The 18,853-nt window shown below is 36.7% G+C and overlaps 1 protein-coding gene across 1 annotated transcript in view; it reads right to left on the bottom strand.

Annotated features, from left to right (window-relative positions):
* Positions 1 to 18,853, bottom strand: part of LOC107755248 (sec1 family domain-containing protein 2-like) — a 141,578-nt gene that overhangs the window by 28,736 nt on the left and 93,989 nt on the right. Inside the window, exon 6 of the mRNA XM_016571969.1 lies at positions 208 to 353. Coding sequence (XP_016427455.1) covers positions 208 to 353 — 146 coding nt within the window. The remainder of the gene's footprint in view (positions 1 to 207; positions 354 to 18,853) is intronic.

Below are 18,853 nucleotides of genomic sequence, written 5' to 3'. Positions count from 1 at the left end.
ACACACATATATATATATATATATATATATATATTTTTTTTTTACACACTAAACTAAACTTAAACTGAGCAAAAATAAGAACAAGGAGGATATCAGAGAATTGGTTTGGATGAAGTTATTGACCTTTATGTTTTAGGGAGGCCAGCTAAATGTTAATATGTGGCATTGCGTGTTTGAGAAACGTAAATTGCATGTTATCTCACTGACCTGATGTGCTCCATCACTGGGAGTGTACACAGAGCTGAAGTTCTTCAGGTGGTCTCTGGCATGACTGACTCCCCTCAGCGTCTCAAACACGTTCTCCAGGGCAGAGTGAGCACGCTCCACAGTCAGCTCCTCAGGGCCTGAGACTCCTACAGATACACAAATACAGATACAGATGAGTGTCTAAACATTACATCAGTGTTCATGGAATAATCACTCTTTCTGTCTTTCTTCACATGTAGAAATGTATGTTGTTTGCACAATGTTACAAATGGTACAACCCTTGTTTTGGAATTCCAAGGCAGAATCAAACTCAGTAAATATATATTTGGGTCAGTGAAGAAGAAATAAATACTTTTAAATAAATACTTAAACAAAAACACATTAAATTAATTAAAATTGACAGTAAGGACATTTCTAAAGATTTCGGTTTCAAATATATTCTGTTCTTTTGAATGTTCTATTCATCAGTCTGGAAGTAAAATGTATCAGTTTCCACACAAACATTAAGCAGCACAACTGTTTTCAGCATTGATAATAATAAGAAATGTTTCTTGAGTAGCAAATCAGCATATTAGAATGATTTCTGAAGGATCATGTGACACTGAAGACTGGAGTAATGGCTGCTGAACATACAGCTTTGCCATCACAGAAATAAATTCGATTTAAAATGATATTAAAATAGAAGAGTTATTTTAAATTGTAATAATATTTCACAATATTAGAGTTTTTTAATTTTTAATTCAATAAATGCAGTATTATGAGAAGTGTTACCAACCTCAAACTTTTGCAAGGTAGTGTACATATTTATGTTTAAATATAATACTGAAAATTGTGATTAATTATATTTTAAATAAATACACTAATAGAATATATTGTATACAATCTTGTAAGTATGTACTGTGGGTTCCATATTAGATTGAGTTGTATTGCTGAAAGGGAATCAGAGGACAAAAGCTCTTTTCATTGGAAGGCAACAGCTCCTGCATGAGTTAATCAAAATTTAATATGCACTGACTAAACACAGACACTGGGGAATGAGAGAGCGAGAGACTGCGAAAGAGAGAGAATGTCTCAATTTCATTTAGGGCAGAAAGCGCGAACAAGGGTCTTCGACAAAAACAAACTTTGTTGTCATTCCAGCAGCACTGATGGTGCTGAAAGCAAAGAGAGACTCAGAGAAGACAAATGGAGGATGGAACAGCAACATGGGTGGGTGAGGCTGGCACAAAGTCCTGCGCCAGCAGTGGAATGCAAGGGCTGGGTAATGAGAGAGCCGCCCATCCTTCAACCAGATCTAAACAATCTCACACCTGAGAAATAAGACATTCAGCTCTGCCAGTTAAACCCCTTTGGACCTGCCAAACCCACAGACGCATGGCTAGCGGAGCAGTACACTTACATAAGACTACAGGATGAAAAAGGCTTTATGTTCAGATGCACCAGCTCAGGTGCATTTTGACGAGATGGATATCTACCAATGCTAATACTGTAGCTAATGTTCATAAAATCCCCCCCAAAAATCACAGCTGAAATGCAACATATGATATTGACTATTGGATCACAGTATGATTTAAATGATTCAAAATGGCTTTGGTTTTATGGTGCTATATTCAGCTTCAGTTTATTCAGTTTATATAACTAATGTGCCACAGACACGTGTTTCATTAAATGTATAATCTTACTTTACTTTTGAGGGGGGGAAAAGAAAGAAAAGTCCTGTGCACTATACTATAGACTGCAAAAACAAACAGTATTTTGTATGTTTCAGTCATGCAACCTACCTTAAAAAAACCTGGTGAAATTGCTGAATTTTCAGCAGCCATTACTCCAGTTTTCAGTGTCACATGATCCTTCAGAAATATGCTGATTTGCTGCTCAAGAAACATTTCTTATTATTGTCAATGTTGAAAACAGTTTAATATTTTGTCTTTAATGTCACCTTTGATCAATTTAATGCATCCTTGCTGAATAAAAGTATTAGTTTCGATTAAAAAATCTAATGATCTCAAACTTGTAAATACATATAAAATTACAAACAAAAAAAAGACAAAGATTACATATATAAACATATTCAACATGATTTGCACACATTAAGTCATCTATAAAAGGAAAAGACTCCCAGGGTCGTGCTATCCCAACTGACAGAAGAGTCTCACTAGGACAATCTACATTGACCGAGTGCAAAACTACATGTGCAAAACCTCAGTTACTTTAGATGTCAGGACCTGAGAATGAAAAATCAAGACAACCCATTGCAAATATGAGGTGAGAAGTATACATTTCAGTCCCAAAGTCCTTTTGACATTCACTCATTCTTTTACAAATAGCTCACTTATAATCATGACTTGAGCTCTGCATGGCCCCATCATTAACATTTCTGTTTTTATAAATGCATGCACAGCGGTTATGCAATGCTTTCTGAGACTGGCACTAACTATTAATTTAGGCTTCTGGCTGTAGACATCAGTCTGGTCTGCAAACAAACTTGAGATGTTTACTGTAAACGTGTCACTGTGTTCAGTGCAGCAAGACATCTAGGACATAAAGACTTTCTTATAGTGGATGGATGCTCTTCCTAAATAAAATATTGCTCTGTGAACACTTTGTGCCTGCAAAGTGTGTGTGTTTGCAGTTATACAATTCATTCCACAAAAACGTATTGGTGGAAACCCAACACAAACAGTTGTGTCTGTGTGTGTGTTTGTGTAAAGCTATAATCTGCATTCGGTATAAATATTTATAAGGATAAGCATGTTAATTCTGCTTGAGAAGTCACTGTTTAAACTGCCCAAAGATGTCATTCTTGGGTCCTGAAAGCCTCTGACAGCAACAAGTGTTTTTTTCCCATTCTAGATGGTTCTAGAAATTCTCATTTAAAGCTTGATATCAAAACATACCACAAATAACAGGGAGTAAGTACATGAGTCAGCCTCTCTTCTATCTGTTTGTTACGACCGTATTTAATGTCAGCCCAAATATAACTGGTTTCATATTTAGCCTGCTGGCTGTTTGTTTTGAGTTGCTTGTTTTCTCCCCAAATGCGTGCTATTCAGCCTCTTCTGTCTCAGCTCTTTTCTCTTGCTCTGTCGCTCCTGACAGCTCGGTGGGAGATAAGTATAGAGGGATGCAGGCAGATTCGGATGTGAATGTTTTTTCTGGAAGATGGAAAGGCATGGTAAATATAACATGCCTGAAGTAAATCAAGGCATCTAGGGAGGTAAAACAACTAATAACTAAAATAAGTGTGCTTTAGTGAGAGTTAACTTTTAAGATTGTGCAGCTATAAACCATTTCATTAAACATAAGAGAATCTGTCAAAGGGGTAATTCATTTCATACAGCTCTTTATAGTTAAATTTTTCCCCTAATCTGGCAAAAACTTGTCCTTTTTATGACAATTCTGCCCTAAATAATTCTAAATTATTTTTTTTCCTGCTGTGCCTTAAAGACCACTATGTAAACGTCCTATTCACATGTGCAATGAGATACAGCACTTTACGCAAGTTGCATATTCAAGTCCAAAATAACTGCTTTATCATTCAGTAAGTGTCTCTTTGCTAAGTCTGAATCACACTGTGACACGTTCACAAAACAAGCCATGCTCAAACTGTTATGAACAGACTGAAATGATCAAGGATATTGTAAAAAAAAAAATAATAGTGCAGAGTCGTAGGTGCTACACACCGCCAGCAATTACAGTGAAAACTGTTTGGGAGGAAAATATGTATTGAAAAGATCATTTGTAACTCAAATTATCCTGTGGAAACCCATTTTAGTTTCAGAGCAAAAAAAAAAAAGGCCAAAAATAAGAAATAAAGTCATATCAGGAAATATAAAGACACACTGCTTTATAAAGACACGCTGAGATATACAATCGCAATTACTAATAGATCAGAAGACGCAATTATGTGAAGTCAAAAGTATGAGAAATGAAGTCATTATTATTACTTTTTTACTCTGGTGTGGAAATAGCCGTTTATCTGCATACCTGACTCGCTACAATGAAGCTTTAAAAAATTCAATAACTAATAATCACAAATATAGGGTATAATGCAAATAAATATATCTCCACACAAGCATATCCTTCCATCAACAGTTGTCCCTGACTAAGAAACTGCAAGAGATCTGCAGCAGACAGTTCATGTGTAATGTGTGTGTGTTTTTATGTAGCCACAGACGGTCGTTTGACAGTGTGCCAAGAGAAACAGTGCAGTTGTGCGATGGGGTGTTGGCTGCGGTTTAGATGGTAATGGGGATCATAACACCAACTCCTGAGAGCCAGCCAGGTGCTGGTGTGAGAAGAGACAGGAGTCACACACATACACGTGTGCGTATCCCCCACATTCTCCTCTCACGCAAGCCCTTTCCTTTGAAATACAGACAGTGTGTGCGTAACAGCCTCCACTGTTTTTATACTGATCTATATAGCAAAGAGGAGAACAGAAGATTGACCTCATAAACACCCAAACAAACACCCTAGATCTTCTTTTGTGTGTCCGCCTACTTTGAACAAACAACAGGGCACATGACCCCCAGAAAGAGGACAGTTGATTAGAAAGATACCAGACACAACAGAGAAGAAAAAGGTGCATGTGGGACTGAACGAAGCACACGATGCCAAATGAATCTGTGTGTAAAATGTGGCCTTGTACACTCTTAATGAGATCTAATGAGACAGAGGTGAACAAGGTTAGTCACCTACACAGAACTCACTCTACTGAAAAATTGCACAAGATGTACTTAATGGAGTTTGCTGTTAAAGGGGTAACATCACTGAATAAAAGTATTTGTAGCACCCATGCTGCTTTACTAAAATGGCTTCAAAATTGTATGTACATCACAATATGTAATTATCAGTTGCTTCTTCCTTTACATTGCGACTCAATTTTGGCGCAATGTGTAGTTGCTGCAGTTTGCTTTTGAACGACAGCACTCGCAAACAAACATGCAGCAAAGCATCAGCCCTTAATAATGTGGAATCTGGAAAGTGTCTGTTATTTGTGACCAAATGCAACCTTGTGACCGTAGTCCAGCCATGGAAAACGGCAGATACAAATTCCTGGAAACCAAACAATGAGGGATTCTGAGAACAATCTCCTAAAACAAAAAATAACAACACATGACAATTTCCAAAAAATGGCTTACAGACTTTCCACACTAACAACATCATTCTGGGGGACGGAAAGACGGCCGCCTTATCAGCTAACTTTGTATCAGCATGCGAGCATGTATCAGCTGAGGGACAACACAAATATGGCACCAACAGTAATGAACCATCCCCATGAATCATGAATTTTACTTCAATTAAAGCTACACAAAGCAGTTTTACAAAGCAAAAACTATTAAAATGACAAAGGCAAATAGCAAAATTACTAAAACTAAAACGAAAGCTGAAAATATAAAGCTCCATTAGTGTAACTTGCTTTAGTAAGATTGATATTTATTCCACTGATTACATGTACCTGCTTGTCCACTGCTGTCTATTCAAATAGCACAATGGTGAATCATAAACCCTGTAATCAATGCAGGTTGAAAGAGTCTGACAGAACAAAAGAACATTCCTTTACTTCATTCCCCCCACAGACGATAACATAATCTCCTGAATGCAATAAAGTCTACTAAACTAGACTAAACAGAGCCATCCCCTTAACAACTGAAAATGGTTCCATACTCAACAGAATATAGACACCTTAATAAACTTCCTTTTTCTCCATCCCTGTCCTCTTTGCTCCCCTCAGATACACCAGCTTCAGTCTCAGGCCTCTTTTCGAGGAATTCAGTCTGTGGTACTATTATTAGCAATGCTTGATTTAGTAATAGGACTGAAAAGGTGATGAAGAGCAGGATATGCGTGTGTGTATTCATGCGTTGTGTATATGAGTCTGTGAATTAAAGCACTGTCTTCTTGGCCTGGGAACAAAAGAAGAACATATCTGTATAATGTTAATCCGCAACGGAATTCTGGCTCAGACCTAAAAATGCTGTTGCATATTCCAAGTGGTATTCAAACAGCACTGTAAGAAAGTGAAAGAGAGAGTAAGAATGCAGTGGTCAGCGCAGAAACTGAATGACAAGTATGCTGAGGTGGAAACTCTTTGAGAAGTACTTTATACAATTTCTGTAATTATTTCATTAACTCCATTGAAAATACTTAAACAATATAAAAAAAGTTTCACAATCTGCCAATCATTCAGTAATGATACTGATACAATTCAATTTGACATCACTGAAAATAACGATAACTTGCAGGTCAGTAAAAGTAACAAATTCAGTTCGGTGAAGTATTCGTCAGACTAATTCAGACCAGTGGCTCGTCTTTTTGAACAATTCATTAAAAGAATAAAAAAAAAAAATCAGAATATTGTGTGTGTTTTTGATTTACTAAATGAACGAGTTAATAAGAATCATGTGTTTGGGAATCAGGCTACACTAGTCATGTATGTTTGTGATCTACTAAATGAACCAGTTCATGTGAGTCATTTGGTCAGGAATCAGACTACACTGCTAATTCACTAAAACATACAAAGAGTTAATTTGCAAAAACAGATAACTCCGTTTTTAACAATTTTCAAAAATCATGTTTTTTCATTCCAATTAATCTCAATCAATCTGCAGTTGGGTTATTGTGATTAGGTTAAAAATAAACAAAAAATACAGCTAACTAACACAAAACAATAAAAACATGATAACAATAAAAAAAAACATGATTTTTGAAAATAAAAAAAACAGAGTTTTCTGTTTTTGCAAATAAACCCTTCATACATTGTTTGCGACTACACAGTTCAATGCAATGACAACTCAGTAAAATTATATTTCTTGTCATTATTCCATAGAACACAGTTTTTAATTGCATAAAACTCAGATAAAAAGATTTAATTTGATGCTGTGCCAAAGATTCTGCTGAAACATGATGCAATGGTAATGCCATGATGCTTTGATATCTACCGTAGTGTATGGTCACCATATTCATTTACCATGGGTATTTGCATGGTGTGCAAAAGTACTTAAAATACCATGCATATCACAAATAACATGGTTCTTTTTGTTGGTGACAGAGTCCCCAAGCTGTTGAAAGCCAGCCATGAGAATTAAAGATAAGAGAGATAATGTTTGAAATCTGAAACAAAAATTCCACATTTATCCACTGATCCCCTTATTAAGATCCAGTGGAAAACACAAGACTAATCTAAGCCTGGCTCACTGTTTAAATGACAGAAAAATGCCACACATTCTCATTGTAACAGATTGATGCTGAATCTTACTTCCACTCTCTCAGCACAGCATTCTTGCAGCTAATCTCTAACAGAACATTATATAACTCAGTAATGCTATTCAGATACACACTCATGTGTTTAAGAAAGAAGAAACTGTTGTAGAAACTGCGAGGGAGAAAGAGAGAAAAAGTTTTGTAAAGGTGAAAATGAGGCATCTAGTCAATGAAAAGTGACACTTGACTTTTTAAAAACTGCAAAACTTCCTCATCATACGAATCACTAAGTGCTCTTCAGAGATTTGGAGAGATCCTCCTGCATTTCATGTCCTTAGAAAACAATCCAAAAATCATTAGAGTTTGAGAGATGCCAAAAATAATGCCATCGGCATTCCATGGCAGCAACCTTACATTATTCAACCAGCTCTGTCAGCAGTTTGAGGAGTCTTCAACACCTTCAAATAATCAACAGCAGAGCTGGCTCACATTCGGCATTCCAGAAGCAGCAAACAATATTCTGACATTCCATACTTTAGACTTCACCAGCACCAAGGGTCCTGTTTTAGGGAGGTTTTCCAGAGTTTCTCCCTGGAGGAGTTCTATAAGTGGGCAGCAGGACCAAATCTCAAGCCTTGGAGACTGAGAGGAGACTGGGAAAATTACGACAGGACGCACAAACGCACATGCAGCAAAACACTATCAGTCCTTAATGATGTGGAAACTGAAAAGTGTCTGTTATTTGTGACCAAATGCAACCTTGTGACCGTAGTCCAGCCATGGAAAACGGCAGATACAAATTCCTGGAAACCAAACAATGAGGGATTCTGAGAACAATCTCCTAAAACAAAAAATAACAACACATGACAATTTCCAAAAAATGGCTTACAGACTTTCCACACTAACAACATCATTCTGGGGGACGGAAAGACGGCCGCCTTATCAGCTAACTTTGTATCAGCATGCGAGCATGTATCAGCTGAGGGACAACACAAATATGGCACCAACAGTAATGAACCATCCCCATGAATCATGAATTTTACTTCAATTAAAGCTACACAAAGCAGTTTTACAAAGCAAAAACTATTAAAATGACAAAGGCAAATAGCAAAATTACTAAAACTAAAACGAAAGCTGAAAATATAAAGCTCCATTAGTGTAACTTGCTTTAGTAAGATTGATATTTATTCCACTGATTACATGTACCTGCTTGTCCACTGCTGTCTATTCAAATAGCACAATGGTGAATCATAAACCCTGTAATCAATGCAGGTTGAAAGAGTCTGACAGAACAAAAGAACATTCCTTTACTTCATTCCCCCCACAGACGATAACATAATCTCCTGAATGCAATAAAGTCTACTAAACTAGACTAAACAGAGCCATCCCCTTAACAACTGAAAATGGTTCCATACTCAACAGAATATAGACACCTTAATAAACTTCCTTTTTCTCCATCCCTGTCCTCTTTGCTCCCCTCAGATACACCAGCTTCAGTCTCAGGCCTCTTTTCGAGGAATTCAGTCTGTGGTACTATTATTAGCAATGCTTGATTTAGTAATAGGACTGAAAAGGTGATGAAGAGCAGGATATGCGTGTGTGTATTCATGCGTTGTGTATATGAGTCTGTGAATTAAAGCACTGTCTTCTTGGCCTGGGAACAAAAGAAGAACATATCTGTATAATGTTAATCCGCAACGGAATTCTGGCTCAGACCTAAAAATGCTGTTGCATATTCCAAGTGGTATTCAAACAGCACTGTAAGAAAGTGAAAGAGAGAGTAAGAATGCAGTGGTCAGCGCAGAAACTGAATGACAAGTATGCTGAGGTGGAAACTCTTTGAGAAGTACTTTATACAATTTCTGTAATTATTTCATTAACTCCATTGAAAATACTTAAACAATATAAAAAAAGTTTCACAATCTGCCAATCATTCAGTAATGATACTGATACAATTCAATTTGACATCACTGAAAATAACGATAACTTGCAGGTCAGTAAAAGTAACAAATTCAGTTCGGTGAAGTATTCGTCAGACTAATTCAGACCAGTGGCTCGTCTTTTTGAACAATTCATTAAAAGAATAAAAAAAAAAAATCAGAATATTGTGTGTGTTTTTGATTTACTAAATGAACGAGTTAATAAGAATCATGTGTTTGGGAATCAGGCTACACTAGTCATGTATGTTTGTGATCTACTAAATGAACCAGTTCATGTGAGTCATTTGGTCAGGAATCAGACTACACTGCTAATTCACTAAAACATACAAAGAGTTAATTTGCAAAAACAGATAACTCCGTTTTTAACAATTTTCAAAAATCATGTTTTTTCATTCCAATTAATCTCAATCAATCTGCAGTTGGGTTATTGTGATTAGGTTAAAAATAAACAAAAAATACAGCTAACTAACACAAAACAATAAAAACATGATAACAATAAAAAAAAACATGATTTTTGAAAATAAAAAAAACAGAGTTTTCTGTTTTTGCAAATAAACCCTTCATACATTGTTTGCGACTACACAGTTCAATGCAATGACAACTCAGTAAAATTATATTTCTTGTCATTATTCCATAGAACACAGTTTTTAATTGCATAAAACTCAGATAAAAAGATTTAATTTGATGCTGTGCCAAAGATTCTGCTGAAACATGATGCAATGGTAATGCCATGATGCTTTGATATCTACCGTAGTGTATGGTCACCATATTCATTTACCATGGGTATTTGCATGGTGTGCAAAAGTACTTAAAATACCATGCATATCACAAATAACATGGTTCTTTTTGTTGGTGACAGAGTCCCCAAGCTGTTGAAAGCCAGCCATGAGAATTAAAGATAAGAGAGATAATGTTTGAAATCTGAAACAAAAATTCCACATTTATCCACTGATCCCCTTATTAAGATCCAGTGGAAAACACAAGACTAATCTAAGCCTGGCTCACTGTTTAAATGACAGAAAAATGCCACACATTCTCATTGTAACAGATTGATGCTGAATCTTACTTCCACTCTCTCAGCACAGCATTCTTGCAGCTAATCTCTAACAGAACATTATATAACTCAGTAATGCTATTCAGATACACACTCATGTGTTTAAGAAAGAAGAAACTGTTGTAGAAACTGCGAGGGAGAAAGAGAGAAAAAGTTTTGTAAAGGTGAAAATGAGGCATCTAGTCAATGAAAAGTGACACTTGACTTTTTAAAAACTGCAAAACTTCCTCATCATACGAATCACTAAGTGCTCTTCAGAGATTTGGAGAGATCCTCCTGCATTTCATGTCCTTAGAAAACAATCCAAAAATCATTAGAGTTTGAGAGATGCCAAAAATAATGCCATCGGCATTCCATGGCAGCAACCTTACATTATTCAACCAGCTCTGTCAGCAGTTTGAGGAGTCTTCAACACCTTCAAATAATCAACAGCAGAGCTGGCTCACATTCGGCATTCCAGAAGCAGCAAACAATATTCTGACATTCCATACTTTAGACTTCACCAGCACCAAGGGTCCTGTTTTAGGGAGGTTTTCCAGAGTTTCTCCCTGGAGGAGTTCTATAAGTGGGCAGCAGGACCAAATCTCAAGCCTTGGAGACTGAGAGGAGACTGGGAAAATTACAATAAAAAAATGTTTATTCACCAAGTAACTGAGTTATATGACCAGGCAAGTCCCAAAATCACAATAAACATAAAATATATCATTAAACTCATTAACATAGAGGATATGAGGTAATATGAAGGTAATTGAAATGTAAAATAGAATAAATATTGTTGAAATGTTGTAACGTATGGAATGCTTTGGCATTTTACACATTGGCTGGAGTGAATCTAACAAGTAGGCCGAGTGCCATGATATTCACAACAGCAATAAACATGTTAATAAGATTTTAATGAACAGCCAAGTGTTTCATTCTTAGACAAATCAGTGTATATACAAAGTAAATAAACATTTTGTACCTGGATATTTTTCCACGACGGCCCTGAATTGCTTATTGGAAAGCAGTGCTAGAGAAGTGTGATTACCCGAAGGTGTGGTTTCACAATTTCACCTAACTGCTTCCTGAACCTCCACTGGATCTGTTTGGGCAACTTGCAGCTACTTATTGCTTTTCACTTAAAGACTGAAACTATATTTGGGGATCTACCTGTATACACATATGACTGAGGTAAGGATGAACTCAGTAAAAAACTGGGATATTAAGCCTGGAAACGATTAACATTCTTGACATCCTCTCTTGGTCCACAATTATCTGTACTGTCGTCAATGGGTTCAGCTCCAGGAGGCTGTGGCCGCACCACCATCTGTTCAATCACCCGAATGGCTAAACGGAAAATGAATCACAGCCTGCTTGGCACCCATGGTTCCAACTCGACTGACCTTATCTGTACAAGCCATACAGACCATACAGCTAAAGATTGTAAGTGAGATCAAAACTCTAGCAAAGAACAAAACACAAGTCAGGTCTTTCAAGGCCACAACACAAGCTGCAGTCAAGACTATGAAACAATTTTGTATGTTTGTATATGCATTGAAATGCACAATATGGATGTACTGACAGTATCTAAAACAAAAATATTAAGGTATGCACAGCTTATGCAACGTATAAGTCTTCACAAAGCAGCCATTAATCCAGTCTTCAAGTTCACATGGCACTATGCTGATTTGGAACTCAAGAAACATTTCTTATAATGTTAAAATTAGTTGTGCTGCTTAATATATTCGTGGAATCAGCAATATATATTTTTTCAGGATTCTTTGATGATCCCAAAGTTCAGGACAAGGTCAAGACCTAAGTTCACCTTTGCATACATCGGAAAGGTCTCGAGATCCAGAACAAAGGATAAAGGCAGGAAATTGATGTTGATCTCTGAAGCTAAACTGTTATCCAGGAAAGAGGAGAATTCCGGCAGGAACACTTCAACCTTCTTTACTTCTGCTACTCTAATCCTTTAAACCATAACCGCTTGGCCCTGATGCGAGACTCAAAATAATCCTTTTAAATCATGGCTGGATGGGAGAGAAAGAGAGAGAATAACTGAGGGAGAGAGAACAAAAAACAAAGTAGAAGTTCAAAAGTTACAGTATGTGACCTACCACTGTAGTTTATGTGTGTGTAACATAAGTCATGTAGAAAGGAAGTTTCATTTAGAGATCAAAGAGTCTGAGCATGTATGAGTTTAAATGAGTTTAGAAAAAAGCATTGCTTATTATTAGGCCCAGGTCTACTGCATGTGAACTAGTACGCGGAGAGGTCATCCATTTAAGAGTGAGAACTAAACAACACACCAAGACAATGACATAGTTCAGGTATCCACACACACATGATCACAAAGACCTGCCTGTATGCTTATTTACCATATACATGGACACTGTATAGAAAATAGAGCCTAAATGCACACTTGCGCACGTATATACTAACATACTGTTCTGAATTTGGGTCAAGATGTAGGGCAAGTGTTCCATTCTACTTACATAAGAAAAATACACACAGATGGCCTGAATAGGTCTGAACTTATTATTGTTTTTTTTTTAATGAAGACTGAACTCAGAAACATCCTAGTGCCTGTGAATATCAGATTGATCTTGAAGCACAAACCCATCATAATCATAAAGCGGCAAAAATTACACAGGCCAATCGCTAAAAGGACTATAGGCCCTAAGCTTGACCTACATTGTAGTCTGCATGAGGCAATGTCCAGAGGTGCAAAAGCAGAGGCATGAATTTAGCTTTGGTGTGTGGCCAAACAGACATACATACCTCTTGTCAAGCAGAACAAGGTATGCACTTGAGAGTCATAGTGGTTTGTCAGGCATGTCTTAAAAATATCTGAGCCAAATTTGGTGAGAACCAAAGTGTTGACAAAATAAAACTTTCCTTGATTGGCATGACTGGCATTTTCAGAGTCAGTTTTCTTGGCATGTCGCAGGAAAATAGTTTTGAACAGGAAAAACATATTTTTGCTTACTGGATTTCATGACTAAAATTTGGGGATGATCAGATTAAAACTGTAGAATGAGTTCAAAAATTCCAATTAAATTCAAAATGGCAGAGTAGCATACTGCAGATTTTATATTTTGTAGTGTTTTGGCCACTAAATGTCAATGGTATCAGTGCTGGTTACCTGTTTCAACACACCAAAATGTCGGGGAGATACAGTAATTTATGTCCAAATTTAACTGCAGACAGACAAAAACGGTATCATTGGACTTAACCACAAGAGACTCTTTCAGGCTCCTGACTTTGGACCAGGTAATTTAAAAGTCTAAATAGCAATTGTTTAGCATTTTTTAAATTTCTTTATATTAAACTGCTGAAGTACTTTCAGAAATAGCAGCAAATAATTTAAAAAATAAATAAAGTTTCTTTCCGACATGCCAATTACTAGTGTTGGGGAAAGTTACTTTTAAGGGGTTAGTTCACCCAAAAATGTCATTAATTACTCACCCACAAAAATAATGATTTTATTTAACAAATTCTTCTCTTCCGTGTCAGTTTCTGTCGTGCGAACCAGTGATGTCACATTGACTATTTTAACGATGTCCTTAATACCTTTCTGGGCTTTGAACGTGTCAGTTCTGTTGCTCTCTATGCGGGGTCAGAAAGCTCTCAGATTTCATTAAAAATATCGTAATTTGTGTTCCGAAGATGAACGAAGGTCTTATGGGTTTGGAACAACATGAGGGTGAGTAATTAATGACAGAATTTTAATTTTTGGGTGTGCCATCGCTTTAAAAGTAATGCATTACAATATTGTGTTTCTCCCTTAAAAAGTAACTAATTTTGTTACTTCGTTACTTTTTTATAGAAAATAATGCATTACATTACTTTTGCATTAACACAGCCAAACTGTGTTGAAATAGGTTTTGTTGAGTTTGGCATGAGCCAAGGAATTAGGAGACTTAACTATGTCTCTAGGCCAGATGTTACATGATGACAAAAAGCCAAATTTGAGCATATGATGGGCACTAGAGGGTTCCAGTGGGAAACACTAAAGATGGTCAGATTGATGTTCAGACTTTCTGCACACTCGTTAAGCCTGACCTTATGGTTCCACGGACTGCCTAGACTCATAAGAACAAGAAAACGAACACAACTGATGCCTACGTGTAACCCCTTTCTCCCGGGTCCTCATCGCCACACCTCGTTCTTGTCACATGAGCACTGTGCGATGTCCGAACTGATTGCACTATATTTTATGTATAATAGTTTTCTTAAATTAATTTTAAACCTCTTAAATCAATTTTTTAAAAATCATTTTCAAAGTTTTTAAATTCCTTGTTTTATTTTTGTGATTATTTTTTTTCTTTTCTTTTATGTAAAGCACTTTGAATTACCATTGTGTATGAAATGTGCTATACAAATAAACTTGCCTTGCCTTGCCTTGTTCCGAGTGGGTCTCGAACCTGGGTCTCCGGCAAGAGAGGCGGACATACTAACAAGGAGGCTAAAGACTGCAGCCTCTAGTGTCAGTCACTAGTGCGTCTCTTGAGATCAGGGGAGTGAGGTTTACCTGCACAGCACCTACTCGCTGGCATCCGTTACATACGCACATTCAGTTCTTGGCCCCCAATAATACACAATCTCCCTGTCTTGAAAACATAAACGCATACCAAACAACCAGTCTAATTGGTTCCAACGTGCTGCTAGATTGCCTTGGCTGCCAGTTCTCCAAAGGCTTCAGATGGTTTGTTTCCTCCTTGCAGTGTTGCGTGCGATGTGAATATGTGATTTCAGCAGTTGTATTATTTCAAGGTAATCACGTTTGATAGGAAGTATAGATTGAAGGCAGTACATAGTATTTTTAGCAATGAGCCTCAATTATGGCAGCTCACGCTATGGAGCTACTACACAAACTACACCTACACACACACACACACACACACACACACACACAAACCAGCTTTCCATCTCTGCCCCTTTACCCTGCGTATGACTAAAGCAGAAGGCATGAGTGCTAACACAATCCATTTCACTGTTCTCATCAAATAAAGACGCTCAGCATGTGCCATCAGTCCTCTACAAGCAGGAGGCTGTGTGTGTGTTCAATATCTCATAGAGCATTACACAGTGGCAATGACATTAGCAAAGGATTTAAAAGGCACAAATCATATTTATGCTGCTGTGTTCAAAACACTAGCTTGGACAACACAGAGGTCATGGATTTGATTCCAAGAAATGCATGAATTGATAAAATGTCTACCTTGAAAGCAATATCAGAAGCTTGGGATAAAAAGCCTGACAAATGCATGGATACTGTAAAATGTACCAGATTTTCGTATGCTGCATGTAAGAATGTGGAAATAGATCAGTGTTATGGTTATCCTGAAATAAAATGTTTTAAAGTGAAATAAAGCAGAAATAAAATAATATAAAATATAAATATGAATATGAATATAAAAATAAAAACTTGTTGCCTTGGAAACTAACGTAAATGAAATAAGGTTAAGTTAAAACATTAAAACTAAAACTGAAATAAAAACATTAAATCTATATAGAAATATAAAAAACAATAAAAATGATTTAAAAATGACAAATAAACGGAAATAAAATGGAAACTGAAAATAAAAATAAAATAATAATAATAGCTTAATCAAAATAATAAAAACTATATAAATAACACTAAAATAACACTAAAACACATGCATAAACAACACCGTTACACTGAAGATCTGAATTACAAAAGGGTTGTCTGGATTAATTGTCATCAATATGTTGCATTCTTTAAAATACACATGTAGATATAAATGTAGTGTACTTGAGGTGAATGCTGCAGAGGGTTTGGTGTTGATTTCACTGCACACGTGTAGACATTTCGTGTACTTCAGGTACAAGCCATTTGTTGTTGGGTAACTGGATTGGTAGATGGAAAGTTTACTTTATGCAAAAGCTGCAAATTGCTTGGATATGACGCCATAAGACTGGATTAGTGTACATGAAGTAAGTTCTGCAGATCCACATTCCATTCCACTGTGCTCCACTGCACATGTGTACTGTAGCTAGATATTCAGTGTACTTGAGTTAAAACTCACACACATGTATACTTGAGGTAAAAATGTGCTGTTTGTTGATAACGCCACAAGGTCTAAAAGCATCGTAAAAGTGTTTAATACAACCTGTGTGCTAAATTCTACCAAATTCTTCTAAATTTTTATGAATTCATGTTTGTGTCGAAAAACAGACCATTTGATTTGTTAATCAGAGTTCCTTAGAGAAGTAGAGATGTCTGACTTTTTTTTTTTTTTGTGAATCACTTTTCAATTTGAGTCACATTCACAAAACTTATCTGAATGATTTGTTTACAAATTGGCCTGATGCAGTTCTGCAGGTCAAAGATCTGATAGAAAAATCATTTTAATTTAGTTCTGTTCCACATACAATGCTTTTGCAAGATTTCAGAACATTTGGAATATATTGTATACATAATATGAACCACTTATGTGATACTTTTATGGTCCTTTTCCCATCCTTTTTGAAGCTTTAAGTCCCTGTTCATTGCAACTCCCACAGAGTGGCCAAAACAATTCTTACAAATGTTTCCTTTTGTATTCTCTAGAAGAGGGGTATTCAATTAAAGCCTCTCACTGCCTTTCCTTCACATCGGACATCCAGACAATATTTTTTTTGGAATAGTTATACATTTCCATCTGGGCAGCAGTAGTATTTTGTAAATAAAACAAAATCCTGAACAGTCACAATAGTCATCAACGATGAACATATTAGGACCCAAGAACCAGTGGTGTCTGGGAAGTTTTCTACAAAAAATGAATGTCATCAGTTGAGCCCAATTAGATATAAATATTAAAAGGTAAGATCAGATGTTTTATCAGGCTATTATTATTTTTACTCTTAGATACTTGTGTACAGTGCCGTGTTTTTTTGTTTTTTTTTGCATATTTGTGCCACTTAAAAGATTCAGATCATCAAACAAATTGTAATATTACACAAAGATAATGCAAGTAAATACAAAATGCAGTTTTTAAATTATGATTTCATTTATTAAGGAAAAAAAGCTGTCCAAACCTACCTGGCCCTACGAGAAAAATGAATTTGCCCCTCCTGTTAAATCATGAAAGAACTGTGATTAACCATATTATTTTAGAAAGCTAAGTTAAACTTCACTAGCCACATCAAGGCCTGATTACTGCCAGACCTGTTGAATCAAGAAATCACTTAAATAAAACCTGTCTGACAAAGTGAAGCATGCTTAAAGAGCAACACATCATGCTGCGATCTAAAGAAATTCAAGAACAGATGAGAAACAAAATAGTTGACATGTATCAGCCTGGAAAGGGTTATAATGCCATTTCTAAGGCTTTGGGACTTCAGCAAACCACGGTCAGAGCCATTATCCACAAATGGAGAAAACTTGGCCCTACGTGAAAAATGTATTGCTTGGAACAGTGGTGAACCTTCTCAGGAGTGGCCGGCCTACCAAAATTACTCCAAGAGCGCAACGACGACTCATCCAGGAGGTCATAAAAGAACCCAGAACAACATCTAAAGAACTGCAGGCCTCACTTGCCTCAATTAAGGTCAGTGTTCATGATTCAACAATAAGAAAGAGACGGGGCAAAAAAACGGCATCCATGGGAGAGTTCCAAGGCAAAAGCCACTGCTGACCAAAAAGAACACAAAGGCTCGTCTCACATTTGCCAAAAAATATCTTGATTATCCCCAAGATTTTTGGGCAAATATTCTGTGGACTGTTGCAACAAAAGTTGAACTTTTTGGAAGGTGTGTGTCCTGTTACATCTAACGTAAAACCAACACAGCATTTCATAAAAAGAACATCATACCAACAGTCAAACATGGTGCTGGTAGTGTGATGGTCTGGGGCTGCTTTGCAGCTTCAGGACCTGGACGACTTGCCATAATTGATGGAACCATGAATTCTGCACTTTATCAGAAAATCCTGAAGGAGAATGTTCGGCCGTCAGTTTGTGACCTCAAGCTCAAGCGCACTTGGGTTATGCAGCAGGACAATGATTCCAAAGTCCAAGTCCACCTCTGAATGGCTCAAGAAAAACAAATTAAGGTTTTGGAGTGGCCAAACCAAAGTTCGGACTTAAATCCGATTGAGATGCTGTGGCATGAACTTAAACAGTCCATTCATGCTCGAAAACCCTCCAATGTGGCTGAATTAAAACAATTCTGCAAAGAAGAGTGGGCCAAAATTCCTCCACAGCGATGTGAAAGACTCATTGCCAGTTATCGCAAATGCTTGATTGTAGTTGTTGCGGGAAAGGATGGCACAACCAGTTATTAAATTTAGGGGGCAGTTACTTTTTCACATAGTGCCAGGCAGGTTTGGTCAGCTTTTTTCCCTTAATAAATGAAATCATTATTTCAGAACTGCATTTTGTATTTATTCGGGTTATCTTTGTGTAATATTAAAATTTGTTTGATGATCTGAATCTTTTAAGTGTGACAAATATGCAAA

This window comes from Sinocyclocheilus rhinocerous, unplaced genomic scaffold (genome assembly GCF_001515625.1).
Source record: "Sinocyclocheilus rhinocerous isolate Xijiao unplaced genomic scaffold, SAMN03320098_v1.1 scaffold562, whole genome shotgun sequence".
In the NCBI taxonomy this organism is placed as follows: domain Eukaryota; kingdom Metazoa; phylum Chordata; class Actinopteri; order Cypriniformes; family Cyprinidae; genus Sinocyclocheilus; species Sinocyclocheilus rhinocerous.
The sequence above is the reverse complement of the archived record's forward strand: the minus strand, read 5'-3'. Positions and strand labels throughout refer to the sequence as shown.